General features: G+C 42.3%; 3 protein-coding genes and 1 non-coding gene across 6 annotated transcripts; 2 read left to right on the forward strand and 2 right to left on the reverse strand.

Moving 5' to 3' along the window:
• Positions 1–695: 695 nt before the first annotated feature.
• Positions 696–5,262, forward strand: LOC27208025. The gene is made up of 2 exons (XM_016183650.3): positions 696–5,067; positions 5,126–5,262. The coding sequence occupies exons 1-2, from the start codon at positions 4,921–4,923 to the stop codon at positions 5,129–5,131; spliced, it is 153 nt and encodes a 50-aa protein (XP_016023852.1). The 5' UTR covers positions 696–4,920; the 3' UTR covers positions 5,132–5,262.
• Positions 5,151–14,918, reverse strand: LOC6731288 (myosin-4). 3 transcript variants are annotated; one of them, XM_016178830.3, is made up of 16 exons: positions 14,800–14,918; positions 13,518–13,732; positions 13,392–13,462; positions 12,323–12,513; positions 12,060–12,253; positions 11,001–12,000; positions 10,726–10,938; positions 10,010–10,100; positions 7,825–9,532; positions 7,635–7,737; positions 7,401–7,571; positions 6,876–7,340; positions 6,074–6,589; positions 5,777–6,004; positions 5,480–5,719; positions 5,151–5,417 (listed from the first exon to the last, which is right to left on the reverse strand). In XM_016178830.3, exons 2-16 carry the CDS (start codon positions 13,697–13,699, stop codon positions 5,352–5,354), a joined length of 5,439 nt encoding a protein of 1,812 aa, XP_016023855.1. In that variant the 5' UTR covers positions 13,700–13,732; positions 14,800–14,918; the 3' UTR covers positions 5,151–5,351. The 3 variants fall into 3 exon arrangements, with proteins under 3 accessions (XP_016023855.1, XP_016023854.1, XP_016023856.1); XM_016178829.3 differs by having other exon boundaries at positions 12,323–12,531; XM_016178831.3 differs by lacking the exon at positions 10,010–10,100 and adding an exon at positions 10,330–10,666 and having other exon boundaries at positions 12,323–12,531.
• Positions 6,711–6,783, forward strand: Trnar-ccu. Its single transcript has one exon. It is a non-coding gene; the product is annotated as a tRNA-Arg (tRNA).
• On the reverse strand, positions 14,800–17,931 carry LOC6731290 (FGFR1 oncogene partner 2 homolog). Its single transcript, XM_039298487.2, has 2 exons — positions 17,753–17,931; positions 14,800–17,688 (listed from the first exon to the last, which is right to left on the reverse strand). Exon 2 carries the CDS (start codon positions 17,613–17,615, stop codon positions 16,668–16,670), a length of 948 nt encoding a protein of 315 aa, XP_039154421.1. The 5' UTR covers positions 17,616–17,688; positions 17,753–17,931; the 3' UTR covers positions 14,800–16,667.
• Between the last annotated feature and the right edge of the window lie 60 nt (positions 17,932–17,991).

The following is a 17,991-nucleotide window of genomic DNA, read 5'->3' on the forward strand; positions in this document are numbered from 1 at the left end:
TGTAAAACAAGATGAAAGTAAACTATTTTAATGATGATTAATGATTGCGATTTTACAATTTATTATTACAAAAAGAATGATGAAAAACAACAAAAAACAAAATGAGAAACATACATATTATATGCTAATACATTTACCATACACATATATTATAAAATATGAAGTAATTTTTTCTATTAAAGTACCATACACTAATTTTTAATTTGTTTATTTACAACAAATCAACTTACAATACATACATTTAATTACAATATACAATACAAATACTTTACTTTATTTTTCGGTGATTTATTGCTTAGTGTTCTTCGTATAATTTGTACTCTACTACAACAAAACAAATCCTACAGTTATAAATTCCTAATTTAATTTTGTTTAAATTACAAATACATATGCTTACATTTTATAACTAATTATACAATTTTTAAAAAATACCAACACAAAACAAAAGCAAAAGCGCTAAAACAATGAGTAAACAAGTAAAGTAAACGTATGAAAAACGTTTCGATTTTTGAAAAAAAAAAAACAAAATCTTTGAAAATTCATTGAATTTCAATCTTTTTCTTTTTTATTGTATCGTTTTGTAACGGTGTGCGTGGCTGATTGTGCTTGTATGTGTCCCTTTTTTTTGTTAGTGTTGTCGCCGAGGTCACATTGAGGTCAGTGAGTGGGCGGCGAGATGAAGGCGTGGCGTGAGGAAGGATCAGTTGACCAGCTGATCGATCGGCAAAGGAGTTTTAAGTACATGTATGGAAAGAAATGCTTTTGACTTTGGTCAACTTTATATTTCGATCGGCATTTCCAGTAAAATTAGCCGCAGGATCCATTTATACCATCTGGATTTGCAGCGGTGCATAAGAAAGAATTACGAAAACAACCTGATGTAATTTAATAAGATGAACACTTTTATTTTCTGGTGGTTTATATACCCGTTCATGATTTCCGTTTTATTGCTATAACCGATTTAAGATTAGAAACTGAAAAAAATTAACATGTGAAGTGGAGGTTAACGTAAAATTATTAACTAATTCGAGCGATTAGACATTTTTTAGAAGGCAAAACAGATACACTGACTGTTAATTGTAAAACAATTTCATTTTTCAAACCTCTATTTTAAAGTTGAATACAACATAGATTGTTTTTTTTTATTAACATAAACGTAAAAACCTATTCAAATGAACTACATACAATATATGTGCATCGTAAACGTAATAAACAAACAAGAATATATATGAATAAACCTACTATATACAACTATATATACTATATACATATTAATTATAACATATAACGATTAAACGGTAAAATAAATTTAAATATTGTATTAAACAAAGTGTTGCACTTTCAAGCTAAAGCAGAGACAAAACAAAGAGAATCTAAAATTAAGTGTAAATGTTTGTCAGCACACACACCCACACACACATGAATACACTGAGCAAAAAAACGTTGCAGCAAAAGTCCAAGTGCAACATAGGTGAAGGAAGTCGATATGTCCAGACATCCGAAGGATTCACATTCACCAGAGTAGCGGATAAAACACCTTTAATCGGATTATTTCCTTAAGTTTTTCGTTCCCATTTGATGTCATTTTGTGTATATGGCTTTTGTTCCTTCATTATTGTTGGTTTTCTTATTGGCCAATTGATGACGGGTTGACAAAATCGCGATGATTGATTGTTATCGAGAATTGTGTATCGTTTGTATTTTGATTTCTACAGCTTATCGATCATTTGTGTTGTCTATTTTTTTGTTGCGTTTCATTTTATCAGATTGGTTTCGGCTTTTCGACGCTTCGAGTGAAGAGATCATTGGAACCATGAATGAAACAATAATGTAAGGGTTATATTATTTAACATATTGATAAGCTAACATACGAATGATGCGCCAAATGCAAACCAAAATCACTGAACAGAATGCGTTTTTGTATACATTGTATAGCTCTACGTACGTATATGCCTAACAAATAGATCTAGGTGAAGAGAGAAATGAACTTAATAATACTTATCAATACTTTCGATCTTAAGTTTTCTCGAATTTGTTTACGAATCGGAGATGCCGACTGGTACCCATAGTTAAAATAAGAGAACACAAAACTCGGTACACTTCTGATAACGCTAGAAGGCTAGATTTTTGAATGTGTTTTTTTCCCATATCCCCGAGACCTACCAGGCTTTTCTAATCCCTCAGAACGAGAGTTGTTTTTATGTAATGAAGTACACTTAGCGATTAAAGACTAGAATGATTTGAAATAAGATGAGGTTTAACAGATATCTAAGCTAAATTCCTAAGACAAAACGATTCCACCTAAGACACCTTTTTGTAATGACTAAATTTATATAGGACAAGAGGTAGAAGACCAACCAAATAAACAAAATGAAATGAAATGAAATCAATAAGATTAAAGATCAACAGGCATATGTATGTACACATGTATGTGGGTGGCATGTTTTGTAGCTGTATATGAATTTGATTAATTTTTATGACTTATGATTTCCGTTCCTATCGTAAAAGTATAGTAAAAGTTTCCCGATCATTGTGTAGGATGAAATTCGTACTCGGTTAAGAGCAGTCAATGAATGGTAATTGTTAATGCCTGCAAGTTAAGAGACAAATGATGTATTACTAAGTTAAACAACAGCACACTCATCCCTTTTAAAGCCCGACTTTCGTTCGTTCTTAAGCAAAAATTCGAAACGAGGTATGTATATGGTAATTTTAAAATGTAACAAATGCAGAGAATAGTGAACAAAAACTAATTTGTATGTAGTTAATAACGGATAATAATAAATACAAAATAGACAAAAATATGGAAAAACACAGAAAAAAAGAGGAAAACTAAGCAAAATAACCAAAATAAAACAAATCGCAAAAAAACAACAAAATTGAGACTGTAAACGAAAAGGCAACAAAATGGTAATGGAGCAGCTTAAAACGAGACGAGATGTTGAACAGAAAAAGGCTAAAACACGAAACTACAACTCGTTACTCGAATAAATCACTGATGAATAGGCTACCAAAATAAGTTCGTATAAGGTTTTTGTTCACACGCAAATTGCACTCAAATTGCATTCTTTTGAGTTTACTATCCTAGCCAACTCTGTGCATTTGATTTCCTCGTTTATGTTGATTTTATGAAATCAAGTAGACTACTTAATATAAATTTACAAGTCAACAAATTAAGAGATTAATGGAACCGAATCAAGATGACGAAGGACTAAGCGTATGTTAGCCAAAAAGAGAACTTTCGATGAATTTGAATTTTTTACGTACAGAAACAAAAGGAAACTGGAATCTAAAACTGATACTGAAAAAGTTATTTGTACTTAGGTACGAGTAACCCAGAGACACATAGAAACCTCCTAAAACTGCATATACATATATAGGACTTACTTGTAAACCAGATTGTAACGATTTTAGGCATATAAGTGTTGCGACTTGGGTATGTAAGGGAAACGGAAACGGAAACTTGAAGGGAAACTGGAGAGGAAGCTACGTTTTGTCACTTTCCAAGCTTTCATTTTGACATAATTTCATAAACTTTTCTACACGTACTTTTAGATCCGAGATGGTGAGGGAATAAATAGGAGTTTAACATAAGCATTTGATGGCAGCTGGGCGATCGTGGTACAGTGCTTAAGAATAAACATTGACGTCAGGATTTAACTTAACTTAACTTACATACATAGATACATACAAGGACATCAACAAAGGAAAATATTGAGAGTAACAAGGAGAACTTGAAAATGAAATACATATAGCGTTGCAAGATTTTAGTTTACGGTAAACTTAAAGAAATTTTTTACAATGTATTTATACATACCTAAATTTAAATTTTAAATTAATTCTTTAATGTAATACGAACACAGTGCCTAAGTAATATCAAAACAAAAATCGAAAAAAATAAAAAGGAAATAAGGATTTAAAACATACAAAACGAGAATAAGAGCCGCAAGTAAGGACATTGTTACTAATAATGCTAAACACTTAATCGAACAACTTTTAAAACAACCGATCAGCATTCAAGCGACAAAAGAGAATTCAGCAACTAAATAAACCAACAATAAACATTGCATACAAAAGTTTATAAATATACATACAAGTTCTGGTGCAAGTCACAAACGCAGACAAACACACACACACTCACACATACTAAATATGAAAAGAAGAAGAACAGGAAACGGAAGCTGAAAACCGATCAGAAGTTAATCCCCAAACAAATTCGCATAAATGTATAAATGTAACACAAGCAAACATGAAACGCAAAAGCGCTAAGTAACAACTAATTACTAAACAAATAAATAATGCAACGTACCCCCTACATACGTCTCGTTTCTCGCACTGGAATTGCGTATAAGCCACATACATATATTCTTCCCTTGCTCCGTGTATCCTGTATACTGTATCCTTTGTCCTGTATCCTTAAAGGGCTATTCAGTCAATAGATTCGATTTATTTGAACATGCCACGTACTCAAAATGACATCAAATCGAAACTTGTAACCCCTTCGTTTGCACATTGGATTGGTCTATTAGAAAACCCCGAACAAAGGTTTTTAACTAAATTGTTTTGCGTTGAAATCATTTGAGAAAGAACACACAAAATACATGAGGAGTAAAAAACAATAAATGAATTACAACAAATTAATTATACATTTTGAAATTATATTTAACGAACAAAATTAATGTAGTGTGTAAAGAAAAGCAAACAAAACATGAAAGTAAAACAAGTTTTAAGCAAAACAAAATACTTTGAATATATACATAAATTGCAAGTAAATAGAATAAATGTCACTCAATCTTTTTATTTAAGTCTTGTGCCGCTCGATAATTCCTGGGATTGATACGTATTTTAGGAATATGAAATACGAATGACAGCTAAATTTGATTTCGTGTGAAAAACTAAAGGAATCCTGCCCAGATCCCAATGTTGGAGCTCGTCGTGCTCTTCCTTCTCAGTTCGGTGACCTATTTCTGTGCCCACCTGGAAGGCCCGACCACAAATTGGGCATATTTCTATGCATCTTGTCCAATCATCATGGGATTACTATCCGCTGGACTGGTTTACATAAATGTAGGTTTGCCTCCATGCAATACGAGTATATCAAATACTTAAAATTTTTTCCACATAGAAATAGAAACAGGCGTCACAAAGAATTATTTGAAAAAGATGACTTTATTTCGGCGGAGTGTTCAAATAAAAATGTATTAAACTATTTAAAAACAACAAATAATTATGATGACTTGGCATGAGAACAAATTGCAATTCGGAAGCCAATGAGAGCGAGGGTTATTCGAACGTCTACAGCTACGATTAGAATGAGTCCTATGAGATTGAAACCTATTAACCGATGGTCACTACTTGGCTACACGTCGTCTTGTGGTTGGTGTGGTGGGTGCTCCGGCGCTCGGTGGTTTGGGGATCTGCAATGGATAACCAGTTTTTAGAGTCCGACGAGATTTTAGTTACAATCTAGATATCTTACAGAACGTATTGGTCTGGGTGTAAGGGAATTGGCAGGCGGCGGCTCGCGAGGTTGCGGTCCATCTGGATGTCCCACTACGGTGACGGCCACGGGTCTCTGGTCGGAACCGGCTCGTTCCATGCTCTCGCTGCGAGACGCGGAGCCGGAGCGCTTGAACATGCCGGAGAGCCGGCCGCGGAGATCCTTCTTGCTCGATCTCATGTCGCTGGCCACGCTGATGTCCGAGTCAGATCCTTGAATCTTCAAACAGAATAGGTACATCAGCATTTAAATTGTTTTAGTTTGGGTAATTCTCACTGAAATTTCACTCTCGGAATTGCGACTGCTTTTGGTCAGGCTGCGCAGCTTGCCCATGATGCCCTTCTTCTTCTTGCGCGGTCCTCGAGGTATGTCGCTCTGGGTGGATCCACCAGATAGCCGCGAGTCCAGGCGGGAGTCCAAGCTAGAGTCCCTGACCAGGCCACCCAGTTCAGAGTCTATGGATTGCATGGAGGACACGCTGCCATCGTCCTGTCGCCAAATATTCTGCAAGAAGTATCAAAGTTATTGAATAAAATATATAGAACATAGCTTGAATGAATCTGTTTGGCCTACCTGATCTCTTTGTATGGAGTGATCAAGTGAGAGGCTCTTCCGAATCAGACTGCCATTGTTGGAGGAGTTTCTGGACAAGCGTCCACCGCCTCGCTGCGATCCTGCCGCACTTGCCACCGAACTGGTGCTGCCATGCGGATCGTTCTCCTGCGAAGCAGCCCGACGCAGATTGCTCCTTCTCATCCGGCTGCGCTCCTGTTCGTCCTCGTTGACCCGCTGGAACTTGCGCAGCTCCTCAGAGGCTTCTGCCAGTCTGGCCAGGACACTGGTGATCTGGGAACTGCTCAGAGTGGGCGAAGGCGAGCGACTGCGGTGCACATTGGGTTGCTCCGGTCGCAAGTTCTTGTCGTAGCCGGAGCTGCTGCTGCTTCGAGCTGATCCCCCGCTGCCAACCATTTTCAGGTCGGGAGCTATCTTCACCAGCTCATCAACGGTCTGCAAAAGGGCGCCCACCTTACGGTCTCCGCCATCTGCCTCCATGCGCCGCTTGATCAGCTCCTTTTCGTAGCGTTCACGCTGGAATTAAACATTAGGGAAGCGTATTATAACAATGTCAAAAGACATAAACCAGGTGTCGTAATTCGTATGTACAAATATTTTGTAACTTATGTAAGCATGCTTATAGACAGTTACACAAGCCCCAGTGGCCTAATGGATAAGGCACCGGCCTCCTAAGCCGGGGATTGTGGGTTCAAGTCCCACCTGGGGTAATAATAATGGTTATGTTGGAAATCATTTTTGATGTTGGATACACTGATTCTAGTATATAATATTTAAAATTTATTTTTCATAAAACACTGACCTCTCGTCTCAGCTTCTCGTTGGAGGTCCGCAGTTTTGCGTGTACGTCCCGGAGCTCCAAGAGATCGCACTGCAGCTCAGCGATCTTCTTGCGGCCCTCCTCCATTTCCTCTTCGGTGGCCCGCTTGATCTGGTCCAGCTTGCGCTTCGACTCCAGCCGCTCCTTGTCTCGCTCCCGCTCCACCTCGAAGAGAGTCTGGCGTAAGTCTCGCGCCAGAGTGGAGGTTTCCTGCAGCAGTCGCTGCTGATCCTCGCGCTCCTTCTGCCAGGACAGCTCCAGCTTGGTCTTCATGCCCGGCAGCTTGGTGCTGCCCGAGCCGATGACGCGCTCCTCCTCGAACTCGTTGAGCTTCGACTGCATCTCCGATATCTTGATCTCATTGGCACTGCGCTCGGAGACGAGTTCCGTTTTTATCTTGCTGGACTCCAGCCTCGACTCGACCAGCTGATCCTCCAGATGACCAATCTGCAAGCGAAAACATCCATTAGCTTCGTGCCAAAGGTAGCGTATTAACTGATATCATACCTGCTGTTCGAGATAGGCAATCTTGCTCTTATCATCATCATCGCTGCTGTGCATGGAGCCGCGACTCTGTCTTCCGGTATTGTTGGCCTTGAGGTCGCCAATCTTCTTCTGGGCCACTTCCAGCATCTGTTTGAATGCATCGCGATCCTTTTTGAAACGTTCGCATTGGCGCTGTTTTCAAGGGTATTATTATGTGTGATCTTGTAAATTTATAAAATATATAAATGTTTTTACCTGCATTGAGGTTAATTCTCCGCTCAGGTTCTTCACCTGTTGTTCATAGCGAAGTCTAACTGTGGCTACTTCGGATTTCATCTGCAGCTCAGTGCTCTGTAATCTGTAATATACAAAGAACACGAATTCAACAAATTTAGTCTAATGTCTAACATTTCTTTGTCTAATCTTTGAAAAGGAGTCCACTTACTGTTCCTTGAGCTCCCTGATCTCTGCCTCGCGCCTCGCTCCGTGTCCGTTTAGCGAGGATTGCGCCTGCTCAATCCGGTTGTAGTCGCTTAACTTGCCATTCAGATCGTCGTTATCCTTGCGCAGCTGGAAGACCAGGTCGATGTTCATCTCATTCTCGCGACGCAGGCGCTCATAATCGTGCTCCTTCTCCGCCAGTTTGTTTTTGAGAACGGTGCGCTCATACTCTGCCCCATTACCGTTGACTGTTTTGAGGGCCTTGGCCTGCAGATCGGCGATCCTCTTCTGGGCCTCACTCAGTTTGCGAGCCATGTCGGTGCGTTCGATGCGAATGGTGTCCATTTCGGAGATTTTCTGCTTGCTGGCGTTCAGTTCGGCCTGTAGACTCTGCTTCTCGGTGGTGAGTTGGGCACGCATCAGGATTGTTTCCTCGGAGAGCTTCTCCCAGTGGTTGTTGAGCTCCTCGTAGCGTTTCTGTTCGGCGCTCAGTGAGGCCTGCACCTCCTCCACTTGCTTCTTGAGATCCTGCACCTGTTTGCTGTCCGATTTGCTGGCCTTCGTTTTCAGATCCTTGATCTCCTTCTCCAAACTGGACTTGCTCTTCTCGGCCGACTTCTTGGCACTTAGCAGTTCGGCATCTAGTTGGGTGATCTTGGCCTCCAGCTTCTCCTTCTCCTTGGCCTGCTTTTCCATGTCCTTTTCCAGGCTGGACAGCTTCTCCTTTTCCCGCTTGCTTTGCGACTCCCAGGTGGACTTGTTCGTTTCGCCCAGTTTCAATTGGGCGTCCTGCTTCTTCACCTTGTCCTCCAAGTCCTTCAGCTTGGAGTTTAGCTTTTTGGCTTCCTCATCGCCGCGTTTCAGTTTCTGTTCCAACTCGCTTACCTTGCTGCTTGATCCGTTGAGGAGCTTCAATCGCTGGACATCGCCTTCGGCGAGGGAAAGCTTTTGCTTACACTTCCGCAAATCCTCCTCCAGCGCTCCCTTGGCCGATTGCAGGGCCTTGAGCTGATCGGTACCGCTGGAGCTGAGCATGACGCGCATTTCGCTGATCTCGTCCTCCAGCTCCTCCACCCATTTCTTGAGATGGCTCTTGGGCGTCAGGTCGTTGACCCTCTTGGCGGTGCGTGGTGGCAGCTTGTCCTCCGCCTCCAGCTGCATCCGTTTGAGACGGGCCGTCAGCTCGTCCCTTTCCCGTTGAGCTTGGGCCAGAGACTCCTTCATCTTTTGATCCACCTCTCCAGTCTTTTCGCTCGCCTTTCGCAGTGCCAGCAGCCGTTTGTTCTCCTTGGCCAACTTGTCGTTCTCCGTTTCGAGTGTGTCCAGTTTACTTAGCTGATTCCTGAGCGAGTCCACCGTCTGCTCCTTTTCGGTAAGCGTCCTGCGAAGCTGGACCAACTCTTCGTTGAGCGTCTTCACCTTCTTTTCGGCCGCACTGGACGACGTTCCGAGACTGAGAAGCGAGGACTTGCTGCCATTGGAGCTGTCCTGGCGGAGCTTTGCCTGCAGTTCCCTCACGTACTTCTTGGACTCGGCGTTCTCCTTCTCCAGATCCTCCACCTTGAGTCGTAGAATTGAGGCCTCCTGCTCGTTAAGCTCCAAGAGAATTCTCAACTCGGCGGGATCATCCTCGTCGGAGATTCCCTCATCGCGATCAGCATGGACCTCGGGAGCCAAACGATGAGGATGCGGTGTGGGACTCAGCTTGCGACCTGAGGTACAGTGAGAAAATAAATTGTTAAGTTTGCAAATATACATATTAAATACGAATTAAGTTAGTTACTAGCAATTGGACATAGATTTTGTGATTAGTTACGGTTAAATAAATGTGCAGCCGCAAAAAATGGCAATTAACTGATTCGGTTTATTCATTAATAAGCAAATGATAATTTTAAACTTAAATCGTAGTTAGTTGGTTAAGTTAGAAACCTTAAAGGTCAGTTATGAAAAAGAAGTCACTCCAGCTATGGAATTTATGTGACCTTATCCTGAATGAAAGTGGTTAATTTACACAGTTGTCACTCAATGTGGAAAATTCGAAAATTAAATTATACGATGATTGAGTTATTCTGACTGACAACCATGCCGGTAGTATTTGGATGACTTAATCCTGATTAAGTTGTTTACGAACTAAGGTTAAGTACTTAGTTAGATTAAGGCTCTACTTCGCTGTATTGTTTGGTTCGTACTTCTTGAGCGCGTTGCCATTTTTTTCAACTGCATCATCAAAGACTCATTTTCATCCTCGAAACGAGTCACCTTTTTCCTCAAATGTTCAGCCTGAAACACAAAAACGTGATTTATTGCAACTGAATAACGACGAGTGAGTAAAAATTATAGTTCGAATACTCGTAAACCCATTCAGAGATCGTTTTCGAGGATAAAAATAGTTTTGCTCGGACGAATAAAAAAGAACATGAACTGGTTCTACAAATGGTTACTACACGAAAAAAGGCATTGTATCGGATCGAATCCAAGGACGGATCCTTTTGGCCGAGGTTCTTGGTACCTGCTCCACTCAAAAGGACATGTGAAATGGCGCTGGGAAAGAGCAGCGAACCGGACTGTCCCACTCTGGACGATGACGATGGTGGAAAGAGCCCCGCAAATGGAAACGACATTGTTTCTCTTTCGATTGAAACATTTCTATCGGGCACTTCGAAATCAGTTTGCGTGACAGCCACATTGGTGGTCACCAAGTTCTCCACACTGGTAGACATATTGCTCTGAGCTGTGGCCACTGTCTGTGTGCCTCGGGGAAAGGCCACCACATCGAGTGGCACCTCGGTTTGAGTACCACAACTGAATCTAACACGCTTTCGCTCACGATCCCTGAGCCGTTGAAGCTTCACGTGAAATGGTCAAGTAATTAATCGAGTGGGTTGTGTGCGTCATTGGGTATTACCTCTTCTTCGGCGAATTTCAGTTGGTCCTTCAAGTCTGTCTCCCGCTCAATGGAGTCCTGCAGCTCGCGCTGCAAGTGCTGGGGGTCTTCCTGGGAGCCACCACGCGTCAGGGACTCTCGGGTGAACTTGGCATCCGCCGACGTCGACTTGCCCAGGACACCCAGCATAGGTGCCTTCTTTTTGCCAGGATTGCGTAGCTCCTCGGCCTCCGCCTAGTTGTTTAAGAGGTTTATTCATAAGTAAATACTTTTGGAAGTCACCTAAGCTGATTAACCTGCAACTTTCGGGTTAGCTCATTGGAGAAACGCAGCTCCTCCTCCAGTTTCTTGATCTTATTGGAAAGCTCAGCATTGAAGGAGCTTTGGCGCTCCTGCTCCAGGGTTTCGATCTTGCGATCACTCTTCTTTAACTTGAAGCTGAGTATGCGACAGTTCTTGGTGGCCTTCTCGAGATCCTTCTGCAGACTGGTCTTGGCCTTGACCTCGTCGTCGCGGAAGGTGTCCTGCACCTCATCCATCTCTGCCTGCAGGTTGAGAATCTCCTTCTTGGCGCTTTGGTTCTCCTCCATCAGCTCCTCGCAGATCTGCTCGGCGGCCTGCAGCTTTCGCCGGAGCTCGGACTCGCTACCCTTGTTCTCCAGCTCCTTCATCCGCAGGTTAAGTCTGCGTTTGTCCTCCGTTACCCGGTCCAGCTGCTCCTTCATTTCGTTCAGCTTCTGCTGGAGATTAAGTGCTTCCGAGGCTGCAGTGCGATTGGAGGCGGTATCCATGGAGGCCAGACGTCTCAGAAGAATATCACTCTTTTCCCGCTCCGCTTTTTCTGCCCGTGTCTTCATCGTCTCCAGCTCCAGTTTCAGCGCCTTCATCTGCTCCTGCATGCCATTTGAGTCCTGTGTCTTGGATGCTGTGCTGACGGTGCTACTGGTGCTGTTGGAGTGGGATGTCGATGCAGCGGGAACGGTTTGTCTTTTGATTTCTTTGCTGGCCACTGCATCCGCCTCCTTGCGACGAACCGAGCTGGAGCTCGTCGAGGAACTGGACGTGGAAGTGACGACCTTCACCTCATTACTGGCGGATGTGGAATTGGAGGTTTTCAGGGAGGTGCTGCTGCTGCTGCTGGACGACGTCGTGGTGGAAGCCACCGCCACTTTCTTTGGCGGCAGGGCAGCTCGCTTCTGCTCGGCTTGTGCCAATTGGTTTAGGGAAGTACCCGACTTGCTGCGCTCCGGACGATCGGGTACCACTGGTGTGGGTGTAGCTGTAGACTCGCTTTCTCTAAAGAATACAATTCAACATTATAATCTTGCTTATCCGTGAAGATTGCAATGGCTTACTCTTCCCTCCGCGGTACTGATCGCTCCCGACTGTTTTCCCGGGAGTTGAGACTGCGCTGCTTCTTGAGAAGATTCATTTTGCGGACACGCTCTGCTAGACTGTCTGTCGATAGGATGACTAACTCATCTGGAATACTTGAAGTTTTACTGGGTGAGGATGTGACACGGGTTGGCGGTGTAATGGCGTGTTCCACCTAGGAAATACAAATCACACAGAGCGTAAAAGACATCTTCTATAACCAGTCACTCCAAACCAATCTCACCTCCTTGATGTCCAAGGCGGTGGTGTGGCGTCGCGGTGGGACCGGCAGCTTCACAGTGACTGCCACATCGTGATCCTCGATGGAGGATGCTGCTCGACTGGTGGACGCCGCAGCCGGCGGACGGCGAGCGACATTGTCCGGCTCGTCGATATCCGGCGTGGAGGCCCATGACTGCGGACGCTTCCTCAGCTCTACATTGAAGTGGACAACTGGGTTCAGTAAGGGCGTCAGGTGTGTTGCATGCAGGTGCAAGTTGCGAGTTGCAGTTTGCAATTAGCGTTCGATTCCACTCGGAGCCGTGGGTGCGAGAGTGAGACAAACGGATGCCACAGAACGAGCGAGAGAGAGCGTGGGAGCGCAGTACAGATCACGCGTTGCATGGTAGTAGTTAACATTAACGGTTCATTTAATGCAGAGATTAGTGTTGAGTGAAAGTAAGAGAGAGCGAGAGAGAGACAGACACAGAGCAATAGAGATGACACAGTTGGCGGTGGTTTTTTGTGCACACGCAGAGTGAGAGTGAGAGAGATAAGTAGACAAACACATTGATTAAGATTCGTAACAATTTTTTAAGCAACTTATTATAACTAATAGTCAGAGGAATAATTTCTCAATGGAAAAAATACTCTAAGAACCAAATTAATTAAAAAACTCCATATATTGTTTTGTTTATAACGGGTACATGGCAATATAAAGCAGATTAATAGTTTTCAGAAATTTTTCTAATTCACTAGTTGCATTGAGAACTCGTTGTTTTATTTAATACATGTATTAATCATAAACACTTTTTATACTTAAAACAATAACTGATTGACAAGGGTATTATTTAAATTTTACACAAACAATAAGATGAACAACTTAACAAATTCCATTAGATATATTAAGCTTCTAATGCAGATCAATATAAATAACGTTCTCGATACCATTACTATGATTTTTTGTGAGAACACACTCAGCTACAAAGTTGAGTTAGCTTCTAGCGCTGATTAACAATAAACAAAAGTGATCGTATATATTTTTATAATTAATTTTATAGATTTTTTATAACCTTTGCGAGTGGCATTCATACCTATATCATTGCCATTAGTTGCGTTTGCACTGGTAAGATTTTGAGTTGACGTCCACGTCCGCGAAGATGGTCTATCAAATAAAGTATTATGTATGTTCAAAGGTGGAAATCCCGGGAAGAACTTACCGAGAACTCTGGGCATCGGAGAGGTTGGGCGAGGAGGCGGCCACCTCTTCGCCAGCTCTGCGCGCTCCATGCTCCTTGTAATCCCGAAAGCAGCGCTTACATCGCGTGGGATACCGAGTCTGGGGATGAAAGCCGAGTGGGCAGAGCTGGTCGCCTTTCAGCGATGGGTACAGATGATGCATCTGTTCTCGTACAACTTATCAGCTTTTCTTTTTCTGCAAAAGTTGAGGGTTGAAATCCTTTTAAGCCAAAGTTTATTTTATAATTAACAGGGTATGTGTAACATCTCACTCCTTTTTCTTTTTTTTGTTTAAAAACCTTTTAAATTTACATTTGCTATTTCTATGTACTTTTCGCACGATCCCAATACCCAATTGACTGCGCAAATCTGTGGAATTTCTGGCACTAAGCCAAATCGACAAAGGAATTTTGTACACGTTCATCAAATAGTTAAACATTTACATTTCGTTATCATTCACTTGGCCATTGGTTCTAAATTGAATAGCTGCCTGGTTTGATGGCTATTGTCAACGTTGGAAGTGCAGATGTAGATCAATGCCTTCGATTCGTTGATTAACTATCTCTCATAGAAAGACAGATAACTAATAAAAGACAATCTCCAAGTGTATTTCACCCATTTCGATTTTTGGAATTCATGGTACTTTTAAAACGATATGATAATATGCATTCTTAGAAAGGCTGTGTGATTCTTTATTACAATCTAAACATTGCTAAGAATACTTAAAAAATGATAAGTAACTAGTAAGTAAGACGAAACTCCTAATAAAAAAATGTTTACATACTTAAACTTTGACTTTTCTAATTCAATTTCAAATCATCTTTCATATCTGTCACTTCAGTCATTGCACTGCATAAACAATCGAATGAAAATGGTAAATATAAACAATAACAAATATGTATCCATCTATCTGAGTATTTTTAGAGCGATCTACGAGTAGAAAGAGAGCGAGATAAACTGGCACAGGTGGAAGCTACTTGCGCAGGCGATTTTCCGCCGCTTGCGCATGTTTTTTGTTCTTTTGGCGAAAATGAAAACTCAAACGGAAGGAAGAGCGAGATGCGAAGAGAAAGGCGAAGAGAAAGCGCGGAGCTTTCACCACTCCTTTCTCTCGGCGCTCTGCTGCTGCGATGGTTGCAAATCCCTAGTGCGTTTATAAATAATTACCAGCGATTTAACCTATTTTCATCTAAGGCGCTCTGTTTTTCGGCGGCGCTGGCACTTGCAAAATGTGTGACTTAATTTAGAACGCAGTGGACTCACACGAAATACTTCCGCATTTAGAATAATTTGCGGCTGGACGACGGGGAATGGGGCCAGCCTCTTGGATGTGGATGTCGATGGTTGCGTAACCGCCGGGATTCAGTGCGTTTCGGCACGGATTATACAGCAGTTTGGAGCATGGGGATGTACATAGATTCTCACAGGGATCGAGTCCCAGAAGCCTTTTCTTTCACACACACAAACACTTGGTTGCTGGTTGGTTGATTTAATTTTGGAATATTCACTTTATACAAAACATTTACGGCCACAGAAATTGGCTGTGTTTTAAAAATAGCATAGTTTTCTTCTTGCTAAATGGCAGCGCACTTCCCATAAATCTTCCCAGGCGATTTTCAAATGCAAGACTCCGGAAATATGGTTAGATTTGGATCAATAGCTTATTATTAGAGGGATATATCTTTATATTAACCAGGCGATCCAGGCAGTTTTCAATTTTTCACCCGATTCACATTCATGTACAAAGGCCAGCGTGTATGTGCCTATATATTTATATAGCTTTAATATAACCGTCGATTGCCCGAGCACTCGAAATACTTATATAGATGGCTGCCATGCGAACCGGGCGCTGTTCCTTGGCACTTTTTTCGGTTGCGAACGCGTTGAAAATCGACGAGAAACTAAATTTAAATTATTTCTGAAAGCTTCAACTACCACCAGTCGTGCGAGAAAAGTGTTTTCCTCAAGAGAACTGATATTTTCGCGCAGAGAATCGATGAGAGCGATTCGAAAATTATTCAAAAATATTCAAGTCCAAGCCAATTGAAAGTTTCAGCCATAAATCTTTACGGCTATCAATATAATATTACTTTTACACTTAAGGTTCCATATTTATCGAAATTACAAAAATGTATTTGAAAGAATTAAAAAAAAAACACTTGGTGACTAAGGAGTATTCAATAATATCTATTCAAAACATTGGTTTTCCTAATTCAACTCATATTGAATATTAACCACATTAAACTTAAACAATACAATTATCAGATTATTCATAATTTTGTGAACCTAATATTTTGCCTTTGGAATCTTAAGCTTCTAAAGTTATTGCTATTACTGCTGGTTTGCATTCTCATGGCAGATTCTGTTCAACTTGGTTCATTGTGTAATAAGTTGATTTTTTGAAAATTAACATGACTATATCATGAATCTTCTGTTCGATAACCATTGATAACCATTGTGGCAAATGTTGATTTTAGTGGCTATACTTTATTCATATTTAAACTCCACACAAGTATGCGTGTATATCAAGTTCTGATCAGCCTTACTCGATAAGCAATGAGTCATATCCAATGAATTATTTAACCGCTTGTCTGTTTGGCTGGGATTAGAATGGCCAAATTTAAAAAGCCTTCTAACAAAAATATTCAATTCATGGGAGGGGCGCATAATAGATGGGATTCTACTCGTAACATCATTTGAGAAATGGAAATATCTTAAGAATTATGTAGCTTACGGAGTAGCAATCTAAAGCAACGTTACATCTTATTTAAATACACTACTGAAATACATTTGTATATTAAATTAAATATGCTCATTCCTTTGGTTATTCCCCGATTTGTTTTGGAATTTATTTAGCAAACCATAAAATCGACAGGGTACATTGTACATTACATTTGTGTGTGTGTGAGTGTGTTTACCTCGTTTTAAATAATAAACTTCATTGTTCTCAATGCGTATGGACAATATGTTGAAATGCGTATTATGTATAAATTACTTAGAGATTATCAATCGCTAAGAGCTAATGCAGGTTATGTGGGCCCTCTTGGTGCGCGGCCTGTTTTGTGAGTGGGTGAGTAAATACGATTCAAATGAAGACCAAACGAATCAACAACGTTGCGCATCAGCACCTATCATGTTGCGGGCGCTACTGTCGCCTGATCCTCGACAGATTCGTTTGACGTCGTCGCTAGCAGCGGCGCACTGGTTGTGTTGACTGCAGGTCCGTTATTGTTATCATTCGCCAACGGCTCTTCCCCCGGCAGCGCCGTCTCCAATGTCACATTTGGTGCTTGTGTCTCACTTTGACTATGCACTGGGGCAGTGGTGAATGAGTTCGTGGCGGCGGCGACCTTAGCCGGCTGCTCCGGACTGCTGTACATCTGGATAACCGAGTTGTTGTTCATGTTTTCCACCGAGGCACCCGATATGGACAGATCGTCGGCGGAGTCGTCCGCCGTACTGTCCGTCTGCACAGCCTTCTCCTCCAGCAGGTGGTCGCTCTCACGAATCGGTCGCTGCGAAGAGCCGTACTGCTTGGAGATTTGCAGCAGCTCACGGAGCGTTTCGTTCTCAAGACGCAGCTGGGATATGGTCTGCAGCTCTCGCTGCACGACACCGTCGTCCACACTGGCTGCTAGCTGCATCACAGCTGCCATTTCGTTGATCTTCTCGCGCTGCTCCCGGATCACCTGCCACATGCGTTCGTTGTACAGCTCCTTAAAGCTAAACTTGCTGTCCAGGACCTTGGAGACGGTGTGCTCGCGATACTTTTGCATCATCAGCTCCATGGCGCGCTCGTAGTCCTCAATGAAGATCTTTAGCTCGCGATTCTCTTTGAGTATCTCCGAGCTGTTGATGTTTTGCTGCTGAATGCGATTCACCATGTCCGCGTTGGTCTTGTTGTTTGAAATCCGGTTGAGTGATTCAATGTCGTCCTGATACTGGCGAAGGCTCTCCACCAGCCGATTGTTGTTCTCCGCCTCCTCGAGCAGCGCCGTGCCCAGGGCGTCCAGGTCCTTCACCCGACTGGCCATGCGTTGCGCATCCATTATGATCTGGCCCACGGATAGGTTCGACATCCTGCCCAGTTCAGTCCAGTTGCGATTTTGGGATTTCTATTGTTTTCGGGGGCCAGGCCCTCTGCTGCTGGCACTGCGAAAACAAAGGGAACCGCTTAAATTTGCGCACTTTCTGAGGCCTACGTGCGGAGTCTTACGTTCGGTGCGGGTTTGGTGCAGCTACGTCCTCAGCGTAACAGCTTCATTTGATTTTTCGGCCAAAATATGTAGGAATAGAAACGATTCTAATAGAAATTTTGACGACGACCCAATTATTGGCTGACAGCTTATTAAATCCCAAACGCCATCGGATGTCGCACAAATCCCTAACGCCACACCATTGAATGCGAAAAAATACCGTTTCAACACCTGATATACCGCAAATATACCAAAGATT

The sequence above is a fragment of the Drosophila simulans genome, chromosome 2L (genome assembly GCF_016746395.2).
Source record: "Drosophila simulans strain w501 chromosome 2L, Prin_Dsim_3.1, whole genome shotgun sequence".
In the NCBI taxonomy this organism is placed as follows: domain Eukaryota; kingdom Metazoa; phylum Arthropoda; class Insecta; order Diptera; family Drosophilidae; genus Drosophila; species Drosophila simulans.